Below are 27011 nucleotides of genomic sequence, written 5' to 3' on the forward strand. Positions count from 1 at the left end.
TCAGAGACACCAATACTCCTTAGCCAGCCCACAAGAATGGAATGGTCTACCGTATCAAAAAGCTTTGGCCAAGTCAATAGCAGCACAACATTGCTTAGAGTCAAGGGCAATGGGGACCTCATTGAAGATATTTAAGGTTGCAGTGACACATCCATAACCTGAGCGGAAACCAGATTGCATACTAGAGAGAATACATCAGAAATCAGTCAGTTGATTAGTGCCAAGTTTTTCCAACATTTTTGATAAACAGGGCAAAATAGAAATAGGCCTATAACAGTTGGGATCAGCTTGATCTCCCCTCTAAATAAAGGACTGTGGCTGCCTTCCAAGCAATGGGAACCTCCCTAGAGAGGAGAGACGGGCTTGGCGATGATAGGGGCAGCAACCTTGAAGAAGAAAGGGTCTAAATCATCTGACACAGATGTTTTTTTGGGGTCAAGTTTAAGGAGCTCCTTTAGCACCTCGGACTCAGTGACCACCTGCAGGGAGAAGCTTTGTAACGGGGCAGGAGAAAAAGCGGGAGGAGCTTTGGGGCTAGTCGCATTAGAAGGGGTGGGAGATGAGGAAATGTTTGACGGGCAAGGAGGCCTGGCTGAGTCAAATAGGAATCCTGACTTAAGGAAGTGGTGATTAACAAGCTCAACCATGTGCTCCTTGTCAGTAACAACCACATCATCACAACATTCAAGGACATGGGCAGCTGTGAGGGGGAGGGTTTATTCTCCAGGTCTTTAACCATTTTCCAGAACTTCTTGGGGTTAGACCCACAGAGAGAGAACTGCTCCTTAAAGTAACTAACTTTGGCCTTCCGGATAGCCTGAGTGCACTTATTTTTCATTTGCCATTCTGAGTATGCGTGTGCTGAGCCCTTCGCCAAATGGAATTCTTGAGGTGGAGTAACTTTATACTGCATCTAAAGTCAATCTGGCTGTATCAAAATGATAGCAAAAAGTAAATGTAAATAATAAAATATACTTAAGTATCAAAAGTAAAAGTATAAATCATTTCAAATTCCTTATATTTAGCAAACCGGACAGCGCCATGTTCTTGTTATTTTATTGACAGATAGCCAGGGGAACACTCCAACACTCAGACATCATTTACAAATGAAGCATGTGCGTTTAGTGAGTATGCTAGATCAGAGACAGTAGGATGACCAGGGATGTTATCTTGATATGCGTGTAAATTGGATCATTTTTCTGTCCTGCTAATTAAAATTTAACTTTTGGGTGTCAGGAAATATGTATGGAGAAAATATTATATTATTTTCTTTAGGGATGTAGTAAAGTAAAAGTTGTGAAATATATAGATAGTAAAATACAGATACAGTGGCTTGTGAAAGTACTCACCCCCTTGGCATTTTTGCTATTTTGTTGCCTTACAACCTGGAATTAAAAGGGGGTTTGTATCATTCAATTTACACAACATACCTACCATTTTGAAGATAGAAAATATTTTTTTATTGTGAAACAAACAAGAAATAAGACAAAAAAACTAAACTTGAGCGTGCATAACTATTAACCCCCCAAAGTCAATACTTTGTAGAGCCACCCTTTGCAGCAATTACAGCTGCAAGTCTCTTGGGGTATGTCTCTATAAGCTTGGCACATCTAGCCACTGGGATTTTCTTGTTGCTTTAACAGTATGCTTATGGTCATTGTCCTACTGGAAGGTGAAACCCCGTCCCAGTATCAAATCTCTGGAAGACTGAAACAGGTTTCCCTGTATTTAGCACCATCCATCATTCCTTCCATTCTGACCATTTACCCAGTCGCTGCCGATGAAAAACATTCCCACAGAATGATGCTACCACCACCATGCTTCACTGTGAGTATTGTTTTCTCGGGGTGATGAGAGGTGTTGGGTTTGTGCCAGACATAGCGTTTTCCTTGATGGCCAAAAAGCTCAATTTTAGTCTCATCTGACCAGAGTACTTTCTTCCATATGTTTGGGGAGTCTCCCACATGCCTTTTGGCAAACACCAAACATGTTTGCTTCTTATTTTATTTAAGCAATGGCTTTTTTTTCTGGCCACTCCTCCGTAAAGCCCAGCTCTGTGGAGTGTATGGATTAAAGTGGTCCTATGGACAGATATTCCAATCTCCACTGTGTAACTTTGCAGCTCCTTCAGGGTTATCTTTGGTCTCCTTGTTGCCTCTGATTAATGCCCTCCTTGCCTGGTCCATGAGTTTTTGTGGGTGGCCCTCTCTTGGCAGGTTTGCTGTGGTGCCATATTCTTTCCATTTTGTAATAATGGATTTAATGGTGCTCCGTGGGATGTTCAAAATGTTGGATATTATTTTGTAACCCAACCCTGATCTTTACTTCTCCACAACTTTGTCCCTGACCTGTTTGAGAGCTCCTTGGTCTTCATGGTGCCACTTGCTTGGTGGTTCCCCTTGCTTAGTGGCGTTGCAGACTCTGGGGCCTTTCAGAACAGATGTGTGTATATATATATATATATATATATATATATATATATATATATATATATATATATACAGTGCCTTGCGAAAGTATTCAGCCCCCTTGAACTTTTTGTGAAGCATCAACAACAAGTGGGACACAATCATGAAGTGGAACGACATTTATTGGATATTTCAAACTTTTTTAACAAATCAAAAACTGAAAAATGTTATATCTTTATGTTATATCTTTATGTTTGAAGCCTGAAATGTGGCAAAAGGTCGCAAAGTTCAAGGGGGCCGAATACTTTCGCAAGGCACTGTATATATATATATATATATATATATATATATATATATATATATATATATATATATATATACTGAGATCATGTGACAGATCATGTGACACTTAGATTGCACACAGGTGGACTTTATTAATCTAATTATGTGACTTCTGAAGGTAATTGGTTGCCCCAGATCTTATTTAGGGGCTTCATAGCAAAGCGGGTGAATACATATGCACGCACCATTTTTCCGTTATTTTTGTATTCTTTTTTTTTTCTTCACTTCTCCAAATAAAATCCATTTAAATTACAGGTTGTAATGGAACAAAATAGTAAAAAACACCAAGGGGGAAGACTACTTTTGCAAGGCACTGTACCCCAAAAAACACCTTAAGTAATACATATTTTTACTTAAGTACTTTTTTATTTGCCTCCTTTTGAATGGTATTGTATTTCCAAGCAACTGAATGTTCAAAAAACCATTGTGACGATACACGTAACCCATGAATTCTGTGCGGTATATGAAAATAATGTAAGCTCTAGAATGCCCTTCAAGCAAATGAGAAACAAGTATTCAACGATGCCATTGTATAAGCTTTGTTACACCATTTGAGAACTTTATCAAAACTCAGGGGCTCCCGAGTGGCACAGTGGTCTAAGGCACTGCATCTCAGTGCTAGAGGCATCACTACAGACCCTGGTTTGATTCCAGGCTGTATCACAACTGGCTGTGATTGGGAGTCCCATAGAGGTGGTGCACAATTTGCCCAGTGTCATCCGGGTTAGAGTTTGGCCAGGTAGGCCGTCATTGTAAATAAGAATTTGTTCTTAATTGACTTGCCTAGTCAAATACCTTTATTTAAATACAATACAAATTAAAAATGCTTGTCCCTTCCCATGCCACTCATTGCATAACAATCTAATCTAGTGGGACATTCCTTTGTGCTGATAAACATTGTTGTGTTTTTCAACAATGAGTTGCCTGACAAGGATTTTCACGTTTTACATTGTATAATTTCAATCTGCATATTGCCGCAAGTAGCCCAACCGTCCGCATGATGGCACTATTACTGCAGATGACAAGCGATGTAAAACGAATAATAGCGACATCTGGCGGCCGATTGGGCTAAAATGCAAGTTGTTCCATAGTTGCAACCAAGTTTCCTGCACAGCACTTGAACGTTGACTGGCAGGCACGTGGGTGGTGGTTGCTACAAAGTTACACCCTATAGTGGCCAGAATGGGACATTTGTCTAAATATCCATCTAAAAAGGAAAGTATCAAAGTTATCAGATATATTTTAGTATGTAGTGGCTGGCATACGTTGTTGATCGTGGAATGTTGAGTATAAACACCCGAACGCATTTTTTTGTGGGAGGAAACCTCCTGTACGCATGATGTTGCATTCACCAAACAACATACCATCCAAAATGTGACGTTGTACTGTACGCTAGCATTTGGCGTAGTCTTCTACGCACGACAGTAGCTTTCACTCAAATGACATTTAAATGGCTACACTGTACAGCACTGTATATCGGTGCTCAAAATGTACGAATAGTAACATTGTTTCCATGTACTTTGTAACAAACCGCGCTTGAGTCGACTCTGTTCTGCAACCTCATTGTTATTTGTACACGAATCTATTTGCCCCGACGTTTTTGACACACATTTGAAATGAACGAGGAGGAAGACTTTTTGCAGAAAATAAGGCTGGGGTTTGAAGAACTCTGTCGAGCTTTGAGTATGGACTTGGAGGCGAGCAACGAAGCATGGAGGAGTTACGAAAGCATAAGAAAAAAATACACATTAGAGGTATGCCTAATTATGTCTGTTGTATTGTATATTGTACAATATATTATAATTGTTCCTATTTTGGCAACCGGTTTAGCAGTAGTTCACGTGTAGTCTGCCTCGCCTCTACCTTATATGACACATATGTTAAATCGTGACATTTTCTATTTAAAGACGCAGCTTCTAATATTCTTTGTAGATTTGCATAAATATATCATAAAACGGCGTTATTGCTAATATTTGTCTATGGAAAGGGGAGGAGTTTTCCGGTGTTGGTCAGGTTTGGAGGCGGACCAATCTCAGGGTCTAGAATAGGACTAGGCTAGGACTAACACTGAGTATGATCAAACGTTTAACATAATTCAGTTTTTAGCCTATTATGTTGTTGAAATGTTCTATAATATATTGTTATAATATAGTCCGCAACCTCTAAATTCAAATGACAGTGTGCATTTTACATTGGCCTAATTAAAAAATGTCCGTAGGGATATGCAGTGGTGTGCCTATTTCAAGTTTCAACGTTTTATTGTCACATGCACAGGATACAGCAGGTGTACAATACAGTGAAATGCTTAACTTGCGAGCTCATTCTCTGCAATGCAGAATAAAGGTAATAATATAGCTCAGAAGAAAAAAACACATGAAATACGGTCAGTGGTCAGTACGGTCAGTGCCAGTACCATTAATATAATTTGCAGGGGTACTGGAGTGATTGAGGTAGGTATGAACATGTGAAGTGTGATAAAAGTGACTAGTAGTAGCAGTATAAATACCAATGGCAATAATGATAATCATAATAATTGAACAGGGGTAGAAAGTGGCTGGTAGCAGGATAATTACTAATGGTAATAATCACCACAGCAGCGAATGGTAATAGTAGTCATTATAATCACTATGTGTATATATATTTGTGTACATGTTAATGGTTTATTTTGGTTGCATAAGGTAATATGAAGAAAATAAGAAACCCCTTGAGGGGAGAATTTCCAACATGACAACTCTAGTCCCTGGCCCCATCAGCTCTGACTTACTATTGAGAGAGAACCTGTGACAGAACAATCATTGAACCTCTCTCACACTGTCGTTCACGCATACACACACACAGGGCAGTGACCTACACTGGCTGGCCTGTGCCATTTATGTGGCCTGTAGAACACCAGTACCAACAGTGGATAAGGGTACTGCAGAGGGAAACTACGTCTCCCTGACCCGAATACTCCGCTGTTCAGAACAAAGGTACGTACGCCCATGCACTTATCTAAATGGTCTGGTTTGCCAAATTCAGATTAAGCGAAATCCTCAACAAAACAGTGTTATTCTGTGTCCAGGAACCTGGCCCTAAAGGTATCCCACATCATACAGTACACAATTTACTGTAGGACCCAAATCCTCATCCAAATTCATCATTGACTTTCATACATGTCTATATGGTATCTTGGCCAGATCTTAGATTCTTGTTCCAGCCTGGTTCTTTGTGCAATAAATTATGTATTAATGTTTAAAAATGCTGAACAAATGACCACACATCAACTAATCATATCTATTTGTTGTAATGTATAATTTAAAGAACAGTAATATACAGTACTAATGGAATTACCAGTTAACAGTTGCCCTGTTCTCTGATTCCAGCCTCATTGAGTTCTTCAACAAGATAAAGAAATGGCAGGATATGGCCAGTCTTCCTCAGGACTTCCGCCACAGCACGGAGAAGCTGGAGAGAAATTTCACAGTTTCCGCCGTCATCTTCAAGAAATACGTCCCCATCTTCAAAGCCATCTTTAAGGCGCCCTCGGATGAACCGCCCAGAGTCCACAGGAGCCGCAAACAGAGGTGAGTCAGTTGTTGATGCTGTAGATAGATATGAACTTCTGATGCTTTACTATTTTATACTGTAGTTTGGCCACTCTTGAAAAAGCCAAGGGGTTTCTTTCCTGGTGCCAGCCTGATCGTGCAATATCTCTGATCAATACGGTCAGTCTGCTTGACCAGGCTTAAGCATTCTGATTAATCTTATGTATGGATTTATTCTGATTTAATTTATGAATGGACTTATTCTGATTTAGACGCCATCCCTGCACCGTTGCTGAAGTCTTCAACTTCTGCTGGATTCTGTTTGTCCACGCTAAAGGTGAGTACGTCTGTTTTGTTCATTGTAAAATGCAGGAAAGGAGGGGAGGACAGAGGGAAAGGGCTAGGGCTCAGTGGGGTACTTCGAAGGAGAAAAGGCTGGTTTGATTGTATTTGAAGTGTTCGCTGCTTGGTTACAGTCAAAGTATAAGTCAGAGACAAGGGCTAGGTACTCTACACTGGGCATGCCAAGGCCTGCACTAATGTCTTGACATCAGCAGGAGACCAGGTGCAAAGGCAAATACTGTAGATGTGTCCTTTTTATATCTCTTTAATCATTAATAATAACACACGAACACACACAGTCAGATCCTTCAGGGTGTATCCATTATCTTGGCAACATATTGCATTGGGGCAGGTCAGGACTTGCCTGTGTCACAGCTTGGATTTAGCACTGCCAGCAGGCACATGTGTTTATAATAGTTGGCAATACGACAGAGCAGCCTATTTAGCTTGGAAGCCAGTGATTGCTACATTCAGATAGATACATTTGCGGTGACATTTTGGTACGCTAATTGCAGCGAGCAAAATCAATGTTTGAGGCTACCAGCACTACTGCAGTCAATACAAGACCTCAATCCTTCAGATGAATTCTATTCAACAAGCTTTATTGGAATGACCAGATCATTGAGGGGGATTCCATTGTCCGTTGTGTCAAAGCGTCTTTAGAAAAGTCTTTAGAAAAGCACAATAAAATCCTATGTATGATTATGTCTCCTACATTTCTCTGACTTGTCGCTTCTCTCTCTCTCCCTCTGCCAGGAAACTTCCCTATGATCAGTGATGACCTAGTGAACTCGTACCATCTCCTTCTGTGTGCTCTGGACCTGGTCTTCTCCAACGCCCTGCTCTGTAATACCAGGAAGGAGCTGCTCAACCCCAACTTCAAAGGTGCACTCCCAGCCCACGCCTATATCCCCTCCATAGGCCTACATCCCCTCTGTAGGCCTACATCCCCTTCGTAGGTCCGCATCCCCCTCATAGGACTGCATCCCATCCGTAGGCCTGCATCCTCTCCGTAGGCCTATATCCCCTCCATAGGCTTATATCCCCTTTGAGGACCTATATCCCCTTCGTAGGCCTATATCCCCTCCCTAGGCCTATATCCCCTCCCTAGGCCTATATCCCCCCTAGGCCTATATCCCCCCCTAGGCCTATATCCCCTCCCTAGGCCTATATCCCCTTCATAGGTCTATATCCCCTTCGTTGGCCTATATCCCCTTCGTTGGCCTATATCCCCTTCGTTGGCCTATATCCCCTTCGTTGGCCTATATCCCCTTCGTTGGCCTATATCCCCTTCATAGGCCTATATCCCCTTCATAGGCCTATATCCCCTTCATAGGCCTATATCCCCTTCGTTGGCCTATATCCCCTTCATAGGCCTATATCCCCTTCATAGGCCTATATCCCCTTCATAGGCCTATATCCCCTTCGTTGGCCTATATCCCCTTCGTTGGCCTATATCCCCTTCATAGGCCTATATCCCCTACGTTGGCCTATATCCCCTTCATAGGCCTATATCCCCTTCATTGGCCTATATCCCAACAATGCAGAGAGAATGTTTTTTGAAACAGTAGAAAAAAATAGTGGAATAAAAAATAAGGAATAAATACAAATTGAGTAAGAACTTCGCTATTTACACGGGGTACCAGTACCGAGGCAATGTGCAGGGGTACAAGGTAATTGAGGTAGATATGTACATACAGTGCATTCAGAAAGTATTCAGACCCCTTTATTTTTTCCACATTTTGTTACGTTGCAGCCTTATTGTAACATTTTATGAAATTGTTCCCCCCATAATGACAAAGTAAAAACAGGTTTTTGGAAAGGTTGGAAAATGTATGAAAAATTAAAACGGAAATATGACATTTACATAAGTATTTGGGGAGTTTCTCCCATTCTTTGGAGATTCTCTCAAGCTCTGTCCGGTTGGATGAGGAGCGTCGCTGCACAGCTATTGTCAGGTCTCTCCAAAGATGTTTGATCGGGTTCAAGTCCAGGCTCTGGCCGCGCCACTCAAGGACATTCAGAGACTTCTCCCGAAGCCACTCCTGCGTTGTTTTGGCAGTGTGCTTAGGGTCTTTGTCCTGTTGGAAGGTGAACCTTGTCTTGGCAGTGTGCTTAGGGTCTTTGTCCTGTTGGAAGGTGAACCTTGTCTTGGCAGTGTGCTTAGGGTCTTTGTCCTGTTGGAATGTGAACCTTGTCTTGGCAGTGTGCTTAGGGTCTTTGTCCTGTTGGAAGGTGAACCTTGTCTTGGCAGTGTGCTTAGGGTCTTTGTCCTGTTGGAAGGTGAACCTTCGACGTAGTCTGAGGTACTGAGCGCTCTGGAGCAGGTTTTAATCAAGGATCTCTCTTTACTTTGCTTCATTTATCTTTCCCTTGATCCTGACTAGTCTCCCAGTTCCTGCCACAGAAAAACATTCCCACAGCATGATGCTGCCACCACCATGCTTCACCATAGGTTTGGTGCCAGGTTTCCTCCAGATGTGACACTTGGCATTCAGGCCAAAGAGTTCAATCTTGGTTTCATCAGACCAGGGAATATTGTTTCTCATGGCCTGATAGTCTTTAGGTGCCTTTAGGCTAACTCCAAGTGGACTGTCCTGTGTCTTTTACTGAGGAGTGGCTTCCATCTGGCTACTCTACCATAAAGGCCTGATTGGAGGAGTGCTGCAGAGATGGTTGTCATGGTTCTCCCATCTCCACAGAGGAACTCAGGAGCTCTGTCAGATTAACCGTCGGGTTCTTGGTCACCTCCCTGACCAAGGCCCATCTCCCCCGATTGCTCAGTTTGGCCGGGCGCCTTGGTGGTTCCAAACTTCTTCCATCTAAGAATGATGGAAGCCACTGTGTTCTTGGGGACCTTCAATGCTGCAGACATTTTTTGGTGGACTTCCCCAGATCTGTGCCTCGACACAATCCTGTTACGGAGCTCTACGGACAATTCCTTCAACCTTATGGCTTGGTTTTTGCTCTGACATGCACTGTCAACTGTGAGACCTTATATAGACAAGTGTGTGCCTTTGCAAATCATGCCCTTTGCAAATCATGCCCAATCAATTGAATTTACCACAGGTGGACTTCAGTCAAGTTGTAGAAACATCTCAAGGATGAGCAATGGAAACAGGATGCACCTGAGCTCAATTTCGAGTCTCATAGCAAAGGGTCTGAATACTTATGTAAATAAGTTATTTCCGTTTTTATTTTTAATGCATTTGCTAAAATTTCTAAAACTTGTTTTCACTTTGTCATTATGGGTTATTGTGTGTAGATTGATGAGGATTTATTTGTATTATTATTTTTCATTTTTTGAATAAGGCTGTAGTAACATAACAAAATGTGGAAAAGGGAAGGGGTCTGAATGCTTTCCAAATGCACTGAAGGTCGGGATAAAGTGACTAGGCAGCGGGATAGATAATAAACAGGAAATGCAGCATAGGTGATGAGTCAAATTTTTGTGAAAAACAGGATCAATGCAGATACTCCATGTAGCTATTGGTTAGCTATTGGTTAACTATTTAACTAACTATTTAGCAGTCTTATAGCTTGAGGCAGAAGCTGTTCAGGGTCCTATTGGTGTTTAGACTTGGTGCATCCGTACTGCTTGCCATGCAGTAGCAGAGAGAACAGTCTATGACTTGGGTGGCTGGAGTCTTTGACAATCTTTAGGGCCTTCCTCTGACACGCCTGGTGTAGAGGTCCTGGGTGGCAGGGATCTTGGCCCCAGTGATGAACTGGGCCGTACACACTAGAGGTCGACCGATTATGATTTTTAAACGCGGATACCGATTATTGGAGGACCAAAAAAGTCAATACTGATTAATCGGATGATTTTTATATATATATTTGTAATAATGACAATTACAACAATACTGAATGAACACTTTTATTTCTCTCTAAACCATTTGTATTTCATATACCTTTGACTATTGGATGTTCTTATAGGCACTATACTATTGCCGGCCTAATCTTGGGAGTTGATAGGCTTGAAGTCATAAACAGCGCTGTGCTTCAAGCATTGCGAAGAGCTGTTGGCAAACACAGGAAAGTGCTGTTTAAATGAATTCTTACGAGCCTGCTGCTGCCTTCCACCGCTCAGTCAGACTGCTCTATCAAATCATAGACTTAATTATAATATAATAACACACAGAAATACGAGCCTTAGGTCATTAATATGGTCAAATCCGGAAACTATCATTTAGAAAACAAAACGTTTATTCTTTCAGTTTAATATGGAACCGTTACGTATTTTATCGAATGTGTGGCAACCCTAAGTCTAAATATTGCTGTTACATTGCACAACCTTCAATGTTATGACATAATTATGTACAATTCTGGCAAATTAATTACGTCTTCACACAGTTTGCAACGAGCCAGGCAGCCCAAACTGCTGCATAAACCCTGACGCGAATGCGCTTTTGTTAAATCATCAACCGTTTGGCGAAGTAGGCTATGATTCTATGATAAATTAACAGGCACCGCATTGATTATATGCAACACAGGACAAGCTAGTTAAACTAGTAATATCATCAACCATGTGTAGTTAACTAGTGATTATGTTAAGATTTTTTTATTTTTATAAGATAAGTTTAATTCTAGCCAGCAACTTACCTTGGCTCCTTGCTGCACTCGTGTAACAGGTGGTCAGCCTGCCACGCAGTCTCCTCATGAATTGCAATGTAATCGGCGTCCAAAAATGCAGATTACCGATTGTTTTCAAAACTTGAAATCGGCCCTAATTAATCGGCCATGCCGACCTCTAGTATACGCTACCCTGCGTATGTAGAGTATGTTAAATCTATGGTACGTTTGTGTATACAAATATGCATAGTTACTGAAATACCTTATCACGCATCTAATGCAGGAAGCTATTATGTCTCCTCTGATCCCCAGGCCTTCCTGAGGACTTCAGCAGTAAGGACTACAAGCCCACTGCAGGGCCTTACTGCTTCATAGAGCAGCTGTGTGAACTGCATGATGGCCTGGTGCTGGAGGCCAAAGGGGTGAAGGAACACTTCTGGAAACCCTTCATCAGTAGACTCTTCCATAAGAAGGTTAGGCAAACACACACACACACACATGGGTCACACAGACACACATACAGATGCACTCAAACACACGCACAGGCACGTACACACACACACACATACACACACACACGCGCGCCTCAGTCCTACTTGTATGCTCTGCCTCATCTTGGATATTCTGTGTCCTCAACAGATTCTCAAAGGGAAAGAAGAGAGCTTGACTGGCTTCTTAGATCCTATGAATTTTGGAGACAGTTCGTATGTGTCAATCCTATAAGACTATATTGATAGTCTTTTGAGTGACATTACTCATATATTTGTGTATACATTTGTTTGTGTAGTGTGTCCATAGGCCGTGTGTATGAGGAGCATGTTCTGGCCACTGGAGGTCTGGATGATAGGATATTTTTGGGAGAGGGCACCCCAGGTCCCTGTCTCTGTGAGAACCAGGACGCCTCAGCATACAGACTCTACAACAGTCAGACTGTAAGACACACACACACACATCCGTTACTTGTGTCTTTGAGTCTGAATTCAATCATATGTACAGTAATCCCTGTGTTATGTCTCCTGTGTGTGCACTGTAGGCCTCAGTCCTGAAGGTGTCCACTTCCTTTACGGGTCGTAATTATGTCCAGGACAACAGTCTGTGTATGCCGGTCTCTACTGCCATGCAGAGTGTTGGTCGACTACACAGCCTGCTCACTGGACTGAAGCGCGGCCCCAGCCGGAGACTCAAAGACTTACTGAGGTATTGCACACCATACAAATAATACATTTACAGAGTGGCTACGGATACGGAGTTTCTCTATCACAATTTGCCCAGGCAAAAATGACTGATATTTCTGTGCATGAGCAGGATTGTTTTTTATTTAGCTGAGTGCCCACTCCGCTGCCAATGTAGCTGCTGTGCTGAGTGCTGAGCTGCCTCTCCCCCTTCCTTCATCGCCTTTGTCTGGTCGCTGGTGTAGCCTAAAAACGTCATGTTGTACCCAAAACTGTTCTCACTATTGCGTTCCCTGTCTCAGTAAGCAAAAGCACCATTTCATGTTCCTTTTTCAGGATGGGGTAGGCTACATGCAGCTATTTACATGTTTTACACAAAATACATTATCGACATGTTCGTATAAACTTTGTTGTCAGTATTGCAAACATAAGCACAACACAAACAGGCAGTCTGGCGATTGCATGATCTTCTTAGCTGCTGAGTTACATGCAGCCACAGTTGAAGTCAGAAGTTTACATACACTTAGGTTGGAGTCATTAAAACTTGTTTTTCAACCACTCCACAAATTTCTTGTTAACAAACTATAGTTTTGGCAAGTAGGTTAGGACATCTACTTTGTGCATGACACAAGTCATTTTTCCAACAATTGTTTACAGACAGATTATTTCACTTGTAATTCACTGTATCACAATTCCAGTGGGTCAGAAGTTTACATACATTAAGTTGACTGTGCCTTGAAACAGCTTGGAAAATTTCCGAAAATGATGTCATGACTTTAGAAGCTTCTGATAGGCTAATTGACATAATTTGAGTCAATTGGAGGTGTACCTGTGGATGTATTTCAAGGCCTACCTTCAAACTCAGTGCCTCTTTGCTTGACATCATGGAGAAATCAAAATAAATCAGCAATGACCTCAGAAAAAAAATGTATAGACCTCCACAAGTCTGGTTCATCCTTGGGAGCAATTTTCAAACGCCTGAAGGTACCACGTTCATCTGTACAAACAATAGTACGCAAGTATAAACACCATGGGACCACGCAGCCGTCATACCGCTCAGGAAGGAGACACGTTCTGTGTAGTGGCTTCCTTTCGTCTTTACCATAGCCACTGCCCAAGCCTGAAGCGGGGTTGTTTGGTACGCATACAGTCCACACTCAAGGTTTCCAAACGGCCAAACATTCCATGACATCCAGGGATATGGTGCAACAAAAATGTTTATTCTTCTTATATCTAACAAATAAATTATTCTCCAATCAACTTAAAGCATAGATGACTTTATATGGAAAATACATATTATGACATGTCTGTATGTCTGTATGTCTGTATGGTCAAAAAACTATACCGCTCCCGCATCTAGCAAGGACTCCCCCTCCCGAAGGCCCAATTTCCTGCCTTTATCCTAACACACTTACCACAATACAATGAACAGGCAAGAGGGGGGCCAAATGGCCGAGTTACACTAACAACAAATGAATATATCTCAATCAAGTAAATATAAATCATAAAGGTACGTACCTAATATTTCATCATTTACATTAATATTTAATATATTTACACAAATATACATGGAGCTACATATGTTCGGTCTTTTATACAAATATGTCCAAATCGGCTCTAACATTCTGTCTTCTAGAGATGAACGTACTTTGGCGCGAAAAGTGCAAATCAATCCCAGACAACAGAAAAAGGACCTTGTGAAGATGCTGGACGAAACAGGTACAAAATTATCTATATCCACAGTAAAACAAGTCCTATATCGACATAACCTGAAAGGCTGCTCCGCAAGGAAGAAGCCACTGCTTCAAAACCGCCATTAAAAAGCCAGACTACGGATTGCAGCTGCACATGGGGACAAAGATCGTACTTTTTGGAGAAATGTCCTCTGGTCTGATGAAACAAAAATACAACTGTTTGGCCATATTGACCATCATTGTGTTTGGAGGAAAAAGGGGGAGGCTTGCAAGCTGAAGATCACCATCCCAACCTTGAAGCACGGGGGTGGCAGCATCATATTGTGGGGATGCTTTGCTGCAGGAGGGATTGGTGCACTTCACAAAATAGATGGCATCATGAAGATGGAAAATGATGTGGATATATTGAAGCAATATCTCAGTCAGGAAGTTAATGCTTGGTCGCAAATGGGTCTTCCAAATGGACAACGACCCCAAGCATACTTCCAAAGTGGCATACTTCCAAAATGGCTTAAGGACAACAAAGTCAAGGTATTGGAGTGGCCATCACAAAGCCCTGACCTCAATCCCATAGAAAATTTGTGGGCAGAACTGAAAAAGTGTGTATGAGCAAGGAGACCTACAAACCTGACTCAGTTACACCAGCTCTGTCAGGAGTAATGGGTCAAAATTCACCCAACTTATTGTGGGAAGCTTGTGGAAGGATACCCTAAATGTTTGACCCAAATTAAACTATTTAAAGGCAATGCTACCAAGTACTAATTGAGTGTATGTAAATTTCTGACCCACTGGGAATGTGATGAAATAAATAAAAGCTGAAATAAATAATTATCTCTATTATTATTCTGACATTTCACATTCTTAAATAAAGTGGTGATCCTAACTGACCTAAGACAGGGAATGTTTACTAGGATTAAATGTCAGGAATTGTGAATAACTGAGTTTAAATGTATTTGGCAAAGGTGTATGTAAACTTCCGACTTCAGCTGTATATCTGCATATATGGCCTGTGATATAGCTATGGCTGCTTAGAATGTTCGTCTGCCCAGAGGTGGAACGCAGCAAGACACAGACATGTAGTCTAAACAGCGATTGAATGTTCTCTTTTCATCATCATTGCAAACACTGGCTTAGCTGTGCATGAGGCAGACAGTTAGTCAAGTAGTGTTGTTTTTTCAGGAACTACAATATAACAGCAGGGGTGTTGTAACAGCTTGGGTGTTGTAACAGCTTGGGTGTTGTAACAGCAGTGGTGTTGTAACAGCATTGGTGTAGTAACAGCATTGGTGTAGTAACAGCACTGGTGTTGTAACAGCACTGGTGTTGTAACAGTACTGGTGTAGTAACAGCAGTGGTGTAGTAACAGCACTGGTGTTGTAACAGCAGTGGTGTAGTAACAGCACTGGTGTTGTAACAGCAGTGATGTAGTAACAGCTTGGGTGTTGTAACAGCGTGGGTGTTGTAACAGCAGTGGTGTTGTAACAGCATTGGTGTAGTAACAGCACTGGTGTTGTAACAGCACTGGTGTTGTAACAGCAGTGGTGTAGTAACAGCAGTGGTGTAGTAACAGCAGTGGTGTTGTAACAGCACTGGTGTTGTAACAGCAGTGGTGTTGTAACAGCAGTGGTGTAGTAACAGCAGTGGTGTTGTAACAGCAGTGATGTAGTAACAGCTTGGGTGTTGTAACAGCGTGGGTGTTGTAACAGCAGTGGTGTTGTAACAGCATTGGTGTAGTAACAGCACTGGTGTTGTAACAGCAGTGGTGTAGTAACAGCAGTAGTGTAGTAGCAGCACTGGTGTTGTAACAGCAGTGGTGTTGTAACAGCAGTGGTGTAGTAACAGCAGTGGTGTAGTAACAGCAGTGGTGTAGTAACAGCAGTGGTGTTGTAACAGCAGTGGTGTTGTAACAGCAGTGGTGTAGTAAGAGTACATTAATCTGTGTTGTCTTGTGTCAGGTCGTGTGCCAGAGACCCCAGTGAGGTCATCTCCACTAGGCTGAAGGACATGTGTCATCTCTTCTGCCAGCACTATGAGGGCAACTGGGAAGAGAACGCAGGACTGGGGAAAGACATCGCAGTGTACTTCTGCCTGGCAGAGGCGCTCTACTATAAAACCCTGGAGGCCGTCATTGACCAGGAGAAGAAGAGACTGGGCAACTTGGATCTCTCTGTGAGTCTCACCTGCCCAACTAGCTTAGCTCAGTTTGCTGTAACTAACTAGAAATTTCACAGAGGTTTCCCATTGACGTCAAAGCATGATTTATGGAAAGGTCCAAGTTACGCTCTTGTGTTTTTGGTTCACAGATGTGTTTAAATTGATCCATATGTTGAGATATTGCATGTTATGACACCTTTGACACCGTTGTCCCTGCCAGTCTTGCTTGTAAAATATGAACAATCAACCCTGTGTTCTGGTGTCTGTCCTTAGGGTATTCTGGAACAGGATGTGTTACAGCGCTCTCTGCTGGCCTGCTGTCTGGAGATTGTCATCTTCTCCTACCGACCCCCAGGGGACTTCCCACGAATCATACACATTTTCCAGCTCCCTGCATACCACTTTTATAAGGTACATACTTGTACTTATATCTGTATTTGTACTTTATATTTTTATTTGACCTTTATTTAAGCCGGTAGGCTAGTTGAGAACAAGTTCTCATTTGCAACTGTGACCTGGCCAAGATAAAGCATAGCAATTCGACACATACAACAACACAGAGTTACACATGGAATAAACAAAACATACAGTCAATAATACAGTAGAAAAAATAAAACAAAAAGTCTATATACAGTGAGTGCAAATGAGGTAAGATAAGAGAGTTAAGGAAATAAATAGGCCATGGTGGTGATGTAATTACAATATAGCAACTAAACACTGGAATGGTAGATATGCAAAAGATGAATGTGCAAGTAGAGATACTGGGTTGTGAAGGAGCAAGATAAATAAATAAATAAATACAGTATGGGGATGAGATAGATAGATGGGCTGTTTGCAGGTGGGCTATGTAAAGGTGCAGTGATCTGTGAGCTGCTCTGACAGCTAGTGCTTAAAGCTAGTGAGGGAGATATGAGTCTCCAGATTCAGTGATTTTTGCAGTTCGTTCCAGTCATTGGCAAAAGAGAACTGGAAGGAAAGGCGACCAAAGGAGGAATTGGCTTTGGGGGTGACCAGTAAGATATACCTGCTGGAGCGCGTGATACGAGTGGGTGCTGCTATGGTGACCAGTGAGCTGAGATAAGGCAGGGCTTTACCTAACAGAGACTTGTAGATAACCTATAGCCAGTGGGTTTGGCGATGAGTATGAAAGCCAACCAACGAGAGCGTACAGGTCGCAGTTGTGGGTAGTGTATGGGGCTTTGGTGACAAAACGGATCGCACTGTGATAGACTGCATTCAATTTGTTGAGTAGAGTGTTGGAGGCTATTTTATAGATGACATCGCCGAAGTCGAGGATCGGTAGGATGGTCAGTTTTACGAGGGTATGTTTGGCAGCATGTGTGAAGGATGCTTTGTTGCGATATAGGAAGCCGATATCGGTCGACCTCTAGTCCAGTGTAGTGATGCTGGACGGGCGGGCGGGTTTGGACAGTGATCGATTGAACAGTATGCATTTAGTTTTACTTGCATTTAAGAGCAGTTGGGGGTCACAGAAGGAGAATTGTATGGCATTGAAGCTTGTCTGGAGGTTAGTTAACACAGTGTCCAAAGAGGGGCCAGAAGTATACAGAATGGTGTCGTCTGCGTAGAGGTGGATCAGAGAATCACCAGCAGCAAGAGTGGCATCATTGATGTATACAGAGAAAAGAGTCGGACTGAGAATTGAACCCTGTGGCACCCCCATAGAGACTGCCAGAGGTCCGGACAACAGGCCCTCCGATTTGACACAATGAACTCTATCAGAGAAGTAGTTGGTAAACCAGGCGAGGCAAACCAAGGCTGTCGAGTCTGCCAATAAGAGTGTGGTGATTGACTGATTCGAAAGCCTTGGCCATGTTGATGAATATGGCTGCACAGTAATGTCTCTTATCGATGGCGGTTATGATATTGTTTAGGACCTTGAGCATGGCTGAGGTGCACCCATGACCAGCCCTGAAACCAGATAGCATAGCGCAGAAGGTACGGTGGGATTCAAAATGGTCGGTAATCTGTTAGTTAAATTGGTTTCGAAGACCTTAGAAATACAGGGTAGGATAGATATAGGTCTGTAGCAGTTTGGGTCTCGAGTGTCACCCCCTTTGAAGAGGGGGATGACTGCAGCAGCTTTCCAATCTTTGGGAATCTCAGACGATACAAAAGAGAGGTTGAACAGACTAGTAATAGGGGATGCAACAATTTTGGCAGATAATTTTAGAAAGAGAGGGTCCAGATTGTCTAGCCCAGCTAATTTGTAGGGGTACAGATTTTGTAGCTCTTTCAGAACATCAACTATCTGGATTTGGGTGAAGGAGAAATGTTGGGGGCTTGGGCGGGTTGCTGTGGAGGGTGCCGGGCAGTTGACCGGGGTAGGGGGAGCCAGGTGGAAAGTATGGCCAGCCGTGGAGAAATGCTTCTTGAAATTCTCAATTATAGTGGATTTATCGGTGGTAACAGTATTTCCTAGCCTCAGAGGAGTGGGCATCTGGGAGGAGGTGCTCTTATTCTCCATCGACTTTACAGTGTCCCAGAACTTTTTGGAGTTTGTACAACAGGATGCAAATTTCTGTTTGAAAAAGCTATCCTTAGCTTTCCTAACTGCCCGTGTATACTTGTTACTAACTTCCCTGAAAGTTTGCATATCACGGGGGCTATTCGATGCTAATGCAGAATGCCACAGGATGTTTTTGTGCTGGTCAAGGGCAGACAGGTCTGGAGTGAACCAAGGACTATATCTATTTATAGTTCTATATTTTTTGAATGGATCATGCTTATTGGGGTGGCAGGGTAGCCTAGTGGTTAGAGTATTGGACTAGAAACCGGAAGGTTGCAAGTTCAAACCCCCAAAGCTGACAAGGTACAAATCTGTCGTTCTGCCCCTGAACAGGCAGTTAACCCACTGTTCCTAGGCCGTCATTGAAAATAAGAATTTCTTATTTCTTAACTGACTTGCCTACGGCAAAAAATCTACTGATGGGATGAGGTCAATATCATTCCAGGATACCCCGGCCAGGTCGATTAGAAAGGCTTGCTCGCAGAAGTGTTTTAGGGAGCGTTTGACAGTGATGAGGGGTGGTCGTTTGGTCGCAGACACATTACGGATGCAGGCAATGAGGCAGTGATCGCTGAGATCTTGATTGAAAACAGCAGAGGTGTATTTGGAGGGCAAATTAGTTAGGATGATATCTATGACGGTGCCCGTGTTTATGGATTTGGAGTTGTACCTGGTAGGTTCATTGATAATTGGTGTGAGATTGAGGGCATCAAGCTTAGATTGTAGGATGGCCGGGGTGGTCTATAGCAAGCAGCAACGGTGTTGGCAGAGTGTGCTAAAGCAGTGAGTAAAACAAACTTAGGGAGTAGGCTTCTAATGTTAACATGCATGAAACCAAGGCTTTTACGGTTATAGAAGTCAACAAATGAGAGCACCCGAGGAGTGGGAGTGGAGCTAGGCACTGCAGGGCCTGGATTAACCTCTACATCACCAGAGGAACAGAGGAGAGGTAGGATAAGGGTATGGCTAAAGACTATACGAACTGTCCGTCTAGCACGTTCAGAACAGAGAGTAAAAGGAGCAGGTTTCTGGGCACGAAAGCATAGATTCAAGGCATAGTGTACAGACAAAGGTAAGGTAGGATGTAAGTACATTGGAGGTTAACTTAGGCATTGAGTAATGATGAGAGAGATATAGTCTCTAGAGATGTTTAAACCAGGTGATGTCATTGCATATATAGGAGGTGGAACAACATGGTTGGTTAAGGCATATTGAGCAGGGCTAGAGGCTCTACAGTGAAATAAGACAGTAATCACTAACCAGGACAGTAATGGACGAGGCATATTGATATTATAGAGAGGCATGCATAGCCAAGTGATCATATGGGTCCAGTGAGTGGTTGGGCTGGCTGTGGTTGGGCTGGCTGGGGACACGGCGATTCAAACAGTTAGCAGGCCGGTGCTAACAAGCTAGCATTTAGTAGGCCGGGGCTAACAAGCTAGCAGTTAGCAGACCGGGGCTAGCAAGCTAGCAGTTACTAGACCATGGCTAGTAAGTTAGCAGAAGGTCCTTTGGGGGACGTCACGATGGAGGTAAGTCTATTTTTGCCTCCAGTCGTAGATTAGTAGGGTTCCAAGTAGCTCTAGATAGCTAGCAGGCCACGGTTAGCAGAATGGGCCTTCAGCGGACGTCGCGCCTAAGGGGCCTGTTGGAATCCCCGGGCAGATTATGTCGCTATTCCAGTCGTAGAGGATCGGCGGGGTTCTGTGCCCCGTACCGACTGTAGAAGGGGTCTGGATATTGTAGCCCAGGAGTGGGCTTCGGTGGTAGCCCAGGAGCCCTAGCCGGGCTAGCTTCAGGCTAATTAGGAGCCCTAGCCGGGCTAGCTTCAGGCTAATTGGTGCTTGCTCCGGGATGGAAACGCTAGCCAGGAGTAGTCACCCGGGATTGAGGTTAGTTCGTTGCGAAGATCCAGGTGAAAAGGTTCAGAGTTTGCGGTAGGAATCCGGGGATATGGAGAGAAAAATAGATCCATTATGCTGTTGTTTGAGTCACGTTGTACGAACTGGCTAGAGCTTTCCGAGCTAAAGGTTAGCTGATGACCGCTAGCAGTGGTTTGCTGACTGATAGCTGGTAGCTAGTTAGCTGGCTAGCTTCAGTTGAGGGATTCCAGATCCAAAGTAAATAGAAATACTTTAGAAAAAAACAGATCCACGCCGCATTGGGTGAGGCGGGTTGCAGGATAGTATTTATAAGTTGAGGTTTAGGAAAATATTTTTAAAAGATATGCAAAGAAAATATGTAAAAAGATATACAAGGGACACGACAGGACAAAGACGTCTGCTACGCCATCTTGGAATCATCACATATACTGTATGTGTTGACTGTTCTAGTCACGAGAAATTGATTAGACTGTATGTAACCCCTGTCTGAGTGCTTCCATGTGTTTATATATCATATCTGTGTAATGTATCTCAGGTGATCGAGGTGCTGGTGCGGGTGGAGCAGGGTCTGTTCAGGAAGGTGGTGAAGCATCTGAACCAGGTGGAGGAGCAGGTTCTGGAGAGCCTGGCCTGGAGGGGGGGATCCCCGCTGTGGGACAGCGTCAGGGGGGCCAAGAACCAACCACCCTCCTGCCAGGAGGTAAGACATCCACAGTATCCCTCCCAATCCCTCATCACTTTAACAGACAGGAAAATTATGCCAAGTCTCACTTCTCACCCACATGCTGAAGCATGTGAACCCAAAGGAATACTGAATTCAATGTCTTGAAAAAGATGGACTGGACTGAAATTAGTACTTAATAATAATTTTTCTCATTGATGTTCAGGTGATGCCACCACAGCATCTGGAGGATGGGGACGGAGCTGCCCCTCTCACCCCCAGCAACCATGGCACTGACCTGGGCGCCAACCATGGTGGGAAATGTTAGTCAGTTAGCTTTCTATTCAGAAAGTCAGTTTGTCATTTAGCTCAAAATCAAATCAAATTTTATTGGTCACATACACATGGTTAGCAAATGTTAATGCGAGTGCAGCAAAATGCTTGTGCTTCTAGTTCCGACAATGCAGTAATAAAAAGTAATCAAACAATTTCCCAACAACTACCTAATACACACAAATCTAGAGGGGTGAATGAGAATATGTACATAAACTCTGCAAAAAAAGTAACGTCCTCTCACTGTCAACTGCGTTTATTTTCAGCAAATTTAACATGCATAAGTATTTGTATGAACATAACAAGATTCAACAACTGAGACGTAAACTGAACAAGTTCCACAGACATGTCCCAGACTTGCTCAATGGATTTGAGATCCGGGCTCTTCGCTGGCCATGGCAGAACACTGACATTCCTGTCTTGCAGGAAATCACGCGCAGAACGAGCAGTATGGCTGGTGGTATTGTCATGCTGGAGGGTCATGTCAGGATGAGCCTGCAGGAAGGATACCACATGAGGGAGAAGGATGTCTCCCCTGTAACGCACAGCGTTGAGATAGCCTGCAATGACAACAAGCTCAGTCCGATGATGCTGTGACACACCACCCCAGACTATGACGGACCTTCCAGCTCCAAATCGATCCCACTCCAGAGTACAGACCTCGGTGTAATGCTCATTCCTTTGACGATAAAAGCGAATCCGACCATCATCACTGGTGAGACAAAACCACAACTTGTTAGTGAAGAGCACTTTTTGCCAGTCCTTTCTGGTCCAGTGACGGTGGGTTTGTGCCCATAGCCGACGTTGTTTCCGCTGATGTCTGGTGAGGACCTGCCTTACAACAGGCCTACAAGCCCTCAGTCCAGCCTCTCCTAGCCTATTGCGGACAGTCTGAGCACTGATGGAGGGATTGTGCGTTCCTGGTGTAACACTGGCAGTTGTTGTTGCCATCCTATACCTGTCCTGCAGGTGTGATGTTCAGATGTACCGATCCGGTGCAGGTGTTGTTACCCGTTGTCTGCCACTGCGAGGACGATCAGCTGTCCGTCCTGTCTCCCTATAGCGCTGTTTTAGGCATGTCACAGTACAGACATTGCAATTTATTGTCCAGGCCACATCTGCAGTCCTCATGCCTCCTTGCAGCATGCCTAAGGCACGTTCATGCAGATGAGCAGGGACCCTGGGCATCTTTCTTTTGGTGTTTTTCAGAGTCAGTAGAAAGGCCTCTTTTAGTGTCCTATGTTTTCATAACTGTGACCGTAATTGCCTACCTTTTGTAAGATGTTAGTGTCTTAACAACCGTTCCACAGGTGCATGTTCATTAATTGTTTATGGTTCATTGAACAAGCATGGGAAACAGTGTTTAACCTCGCCAACAGCCAGTGAAAGTGCAGGGCGCCAAATTCAAAAAGGCTTTTCGGCGAAAGCGGAACATATCATTATGTTAGGTCAGCAACTAGTCACAGAAAGCCTTCAGCCATTTTCCAACCAAAGAGAGGTGTCACAAAAAGCAGAAATATAGATAGAACAACTGATTGGCCTCAGCCTAGTCCACTTGTTGAAACAGCTCTTATTCGACACCCTTCCACAATAGAAGCCTCAAACAACTTTCCAAAGACTGTTGACATCTACTGTAAGCCTTGGTATGTGCAATCTGGCCCCATAGACACAGCACATTGGATAGGCAATCACTTAAATGAAACCACAAACCTCAGATTTCCCACTTCCTGGTTGGATTTGTCTCAGGTTTTTGTCTGCCAGAGTTCTGTTATACTCACAGACATCATTCAAACAGTTTTAGAAACTTAAGTGTGTTTCTATCCAATACTACTAATAATATGCATATATTAGCATCTGGGACAGAGTAGCAGGCAGTTTACTCTGGGCACCTTATTCATCCAAGCTACTGAATACTGCCCCCCTGTTACCAAGAAGTTAAACCCTTTACAGTGAAGATCTGTGAAGTTATTTTGATTCTTACGAATTATCTTTGAAAGACAGGGTCCTGAAAAATGAATATTTCTTTTTTTGCTGAATTAATAAATATATGGTTGAGCCATGGCCAAGCAGCAAAGGCAAGGTGCAATAGATGGTATAAAATACAGTATATTCATGTGATATGAATAATGTAAGATATGTAAACATTTTTAAAGTGGCATTATTTAAGTGGCATTGTTTAAAGTGACTAGTGATGCATTTATTAGTGGCCAGTGATTGGTTCTCCATGTAGGCAGCAGCCTCTCTGAGTTAGTGATTGCTGTTTAGCAGTCTGATGGCCTTGAATTTTTCAGTCTCTCGGTCCCAGCTTTGATGCACCTATACTGACATTGCCTTCTGGATGGAAGCGGGGTGAACAGGCAGTGGCTCGGGTGGTTGATGTCCTTGATTATCTTTTTGGCCTTCCTGTGACATTGGGTGCTGTAGGTATCATGGAGGGCAGGTAGTTTGCCTCCGGTAATGTGTTGTGCAGACCGCACCAACCTCTGGAGAGCTTTGCGGTTGAAGGCAGTGCGGTTGCCGTACCAGGCTGTGATACAGCCCGACAGGATGCTCTCAATTGGGTGACAAGCCAAATTTCTTCAGCCTCTTGAGGTTGAAGAGGCGCTGTTGCATCTTCTCCACCATGCTGTCTGTATTTACATTTACATTTAAGTCATTTAGCAGACGCTCTTATCCAGAGCGACTTACAAATTGGTGCATTCACCTTATGACATCCAGTGGAACAGCCACTTTACAATAGTGCATCTGAATCTTTTAAGGGGGGGGGGGTGAGAAGGATTACTTTATCCTATCCTAGGTATTCCTTAAAGAGGTGGGGTTTCAGGTGTCTCCGGAAGGTGGTGATTGACTCCGCTGTCCTGGCGTCGTGAGGGAGTTTGTTCCACCATTGGGGGCCAGAGCAGCGAACAGTTTTGACTGGGCTGAGCGGGAACTGTACTTCCTCAGTGGTAGGGAGGCGAGCAGGCCAGAGGTGGATGAACGCAGTGCCCTTGTTTGGGTGTAGGGCCTGATCAGAGCCTGGAGGTACTGAGGTGCCGTTCCCCTCACAGCTCCGTAGGCAAGCACCATGGTCTTGTAGCGGATGCGAGCTTCAACTGGAAGCCAGTGGAGAGAGCGGAGGAGCGGGGTGACGTGAGAGAACTTGGGAAGGTTGAACACCAGACGGGCTGCGGCGTTCTGGATGAGTTGTAGGGGTTTAATGGCACAGGCAGGGAGCCCAGCCAACAGCGAGTTGCAGTAATCCAGACGGGAGATGACAAGTGCCTGGATTAGGACCTGCGCCGCTTCCTGTGTGAGGTAGGGTCGTACTCTGCGGATGTTGTAGAGCATGAACCTACAGGAACGGGCCACCGCCTTGATGTTAGTTGAGAACGACAGGGTGTTGTCCAGGATCACGCCAAGGTTCTTAGCGCTCTGGGAGGAGGACACGATGGAGTTGTCAACCGTGATGGTGAGATCATGGAACGGGCAGTCCTTCCCCGGGAGGAAGAGCAGCTCCGTCTTGCCGAGGTTCAGCTTGAGGTGGTGATCCGTCATCCACACTGATATGTCTGCCAGACATGCAGAGATGCGATTCGCCACCTGGTCATCAGAAGGGGGAAAGGAGAAGATTAATTGTGTGTCGTCTGCATAGCAATGATAGGAGAGACCATGTGAGGTTATGACAGAGCCAAGTGACTTGGTGTATAGCGAGAATAGGAGAGGGCCTAGAACAGAGCCCTGGGGGACACCAGTGGTGAGAGCGCGTGGTGAGGAGACAGATTCTCGCCACGCCACCTGGTAGGAGCGACCTGTCAGGTAGGACGCAATCCAAGCGTGGGCCGCGCCGGAGATGCCCAACTCGGAGAGGGTGGAGAGGAGGATCTGATGGTTCACAGTATCGAAGGCAGCCGATAGGTCTAGAACACATATGTCAGAGTCAAGGCCCGCGGGCCACATCCGGCCCGCGAGAAGGTTTTTTACGGCCCCTGGGATGATCTTGATTTATTATTAGAACCGGCCCGCAGACCGCAGCAAGCCGGCAGCCCGCAGATCTTTTACACGCACCAATACTACATTTCCCACAATGCAACGGTGACGCACCGAGCAGTAGGCTGCTTCATTTCAATATTTATTGGCACAGCAGTTGTCAGCATCACAGTAAAATTAACTTTCAGATACCCATCAAAAATGGCAAAACGGAAGGTGGACACTGAGAACCGGGGTTTCAAACAAGGTGGGAGTCGGAGTATTTGTTCACGGAGGTAGCTGGAAAACCTGTGTGTCTTCTGTGTGGAGAAAGTGTGGCGGTACTGAAAGAGTATAATCTGAGACGACATTATGAAACGAAACACGCGGACAAAAACAAGAATATGGACATGGAACAAAGGCTACAAAAGGCAGAGGAATTAAAACGAGGCCTCAAATCTCGACAGGCTCTGTTCAAAAAAGCCAAATCACAAGGCCAGGCTGCTGTCAAGGCCAGTTTTATTTTGGCAGAAGAGATCGCTAAATCAGCCCGGCCATTTACGGAGGATTTCATCAAAAACTGCATGATTAAAGTTTGTGACGAAGTTTGCCCAGAAAAAAGGCAACTCTTTTTAAATGTGAGTCTGAGCAGAAACACCATTGCCGAGAGTAGACCAGTTGTCCATCAATCTAAAAGAGCAGCTTGTGAAAAAGGGAAAAGATTTCATTGCATATTCCTTGGCTGTGGATGAGAGCACCGACATTTCTGACATTGCCCAGTTGTCAATTTTCATCCGCGGAGTGGACTCCAGCCTAAGCGTGACAGAGGAGTTTTTGGCTTTACGTCCTATGCATGGCACAACTACGGGGCATGATTTGTATGAAGAGGTGTCAAGATGTGTAAATGAGATGGAGCTGCCTTGGGAAAAACTCGTGGGTTTGACAACCGACGGAGCACCTGCGATGTGTGGACACAGGAGCGGACTGGTGGCGAAGATACGGGAAAAGATGCAAGAGGAAAACGCGACAGGTGAGCTGACAGCTTATCATTGTATCATACACCAGGAAGCGTTGTGCGGTAAAGCCTTGAAAATGGAGCATGTAATGAGCATCATCACGCGCACAGTTAACTTTATCAGAGCCAAAGGTTTGAATCACCGCCAGTTCAAGGCATTTCTGACGGAGTTAGAAACGGAGCATGGTGATTTGCCTTATCACACAGAGGTGCGATGGCTAAGCCAGGAAAGTTGCTTCAAAGATGTTTCGAGCTTCGTGAGGAGATTTGTCTGTTCTTGGACAGCAAAGGGAAAGACACAACACAACTCCGAGACGAAATGTTTCTGTGTGAAATGGCTTTTCTGTGTGACATTACGAGTCATCTGAATGCAATGAACTTGCAGCTGCAGGGTCGGGATCGTGTCATCTCTGATATGTACAGTACAGTG

At 44.0% G+C, this 27011-nt stretch overlaps 1 protein-coding gene across 3 annotated transcripts in view; it reads left to right on the top strand.

Annotated features, from left to right (window-relative positions):
* Positions 1-3884: 3884 nt before the first annotated feature.
* Positions 3885-27011, top strand: part of rbl2 (retinoblastoma-like 2 (p130)) — a 31095-nt gene continuing 7968 nt past the window's right edge. For 2 of the 3 annotated variants that reach the window (XM_035790015.2, XM_035790017.2), the window contains exons 1-13: positions 3885-4504; positions 5589-5719; positions 6113-6313; positions 6547-6611; positions 7373-7501; positions 11504-11664; positions 11831-11895; positions 11979-12123; positions 12225-12388; positions 16013-16226; positions 16485-16622; positions 21160-21324; positions 21512-21608. In XM_035790015.2, coding sequence (XP_035645908.1) covers positions 4367-4504; positions 5589-5719; positions 6113-6313; positions 6547-6611; positions 7373-7501; positions 11504-11664; positions 11831-11895; positions 11979-12123; positions 12225-12388; positions 16013-16226; positions 16485-16622; positions 21160-21324; positions 21512-21608 — 1813 coding nt within the window. In that variant the 5' untranslated portion in view covers positions 3885-4366. The remainder of the gene's footprint in view (positions 4505-5588; positions 5720-6112; positions 6314-6546; positions 6612-7372; positions 7502-11503; positions 11665-11830; positions 11896-11978; positions 12124-12224; positions 12389-16012; positions 16227-16484; positions 16623-21159; positions 21325-21511; positions 21609-27011) is intronic. The other variant, XM_035790016.2, reaches the window with a different exon arrangement.

This window comes from Oncorhynchus keta, chromosome 17 (genome assembly GCF_023373465.1).
Source record: "Oncorhynchus keta strain PuntledgeMale-10-30-2019 chromosome 17, Oket_V2, whole genome shotgun sequence".
Lineage (NCBI taxonomy): Eukaryota > Metazoa > Chordata > Actinopteri > Salmoniformes > Salmonidae > Oncorhynchus > Oncorhynchus keta.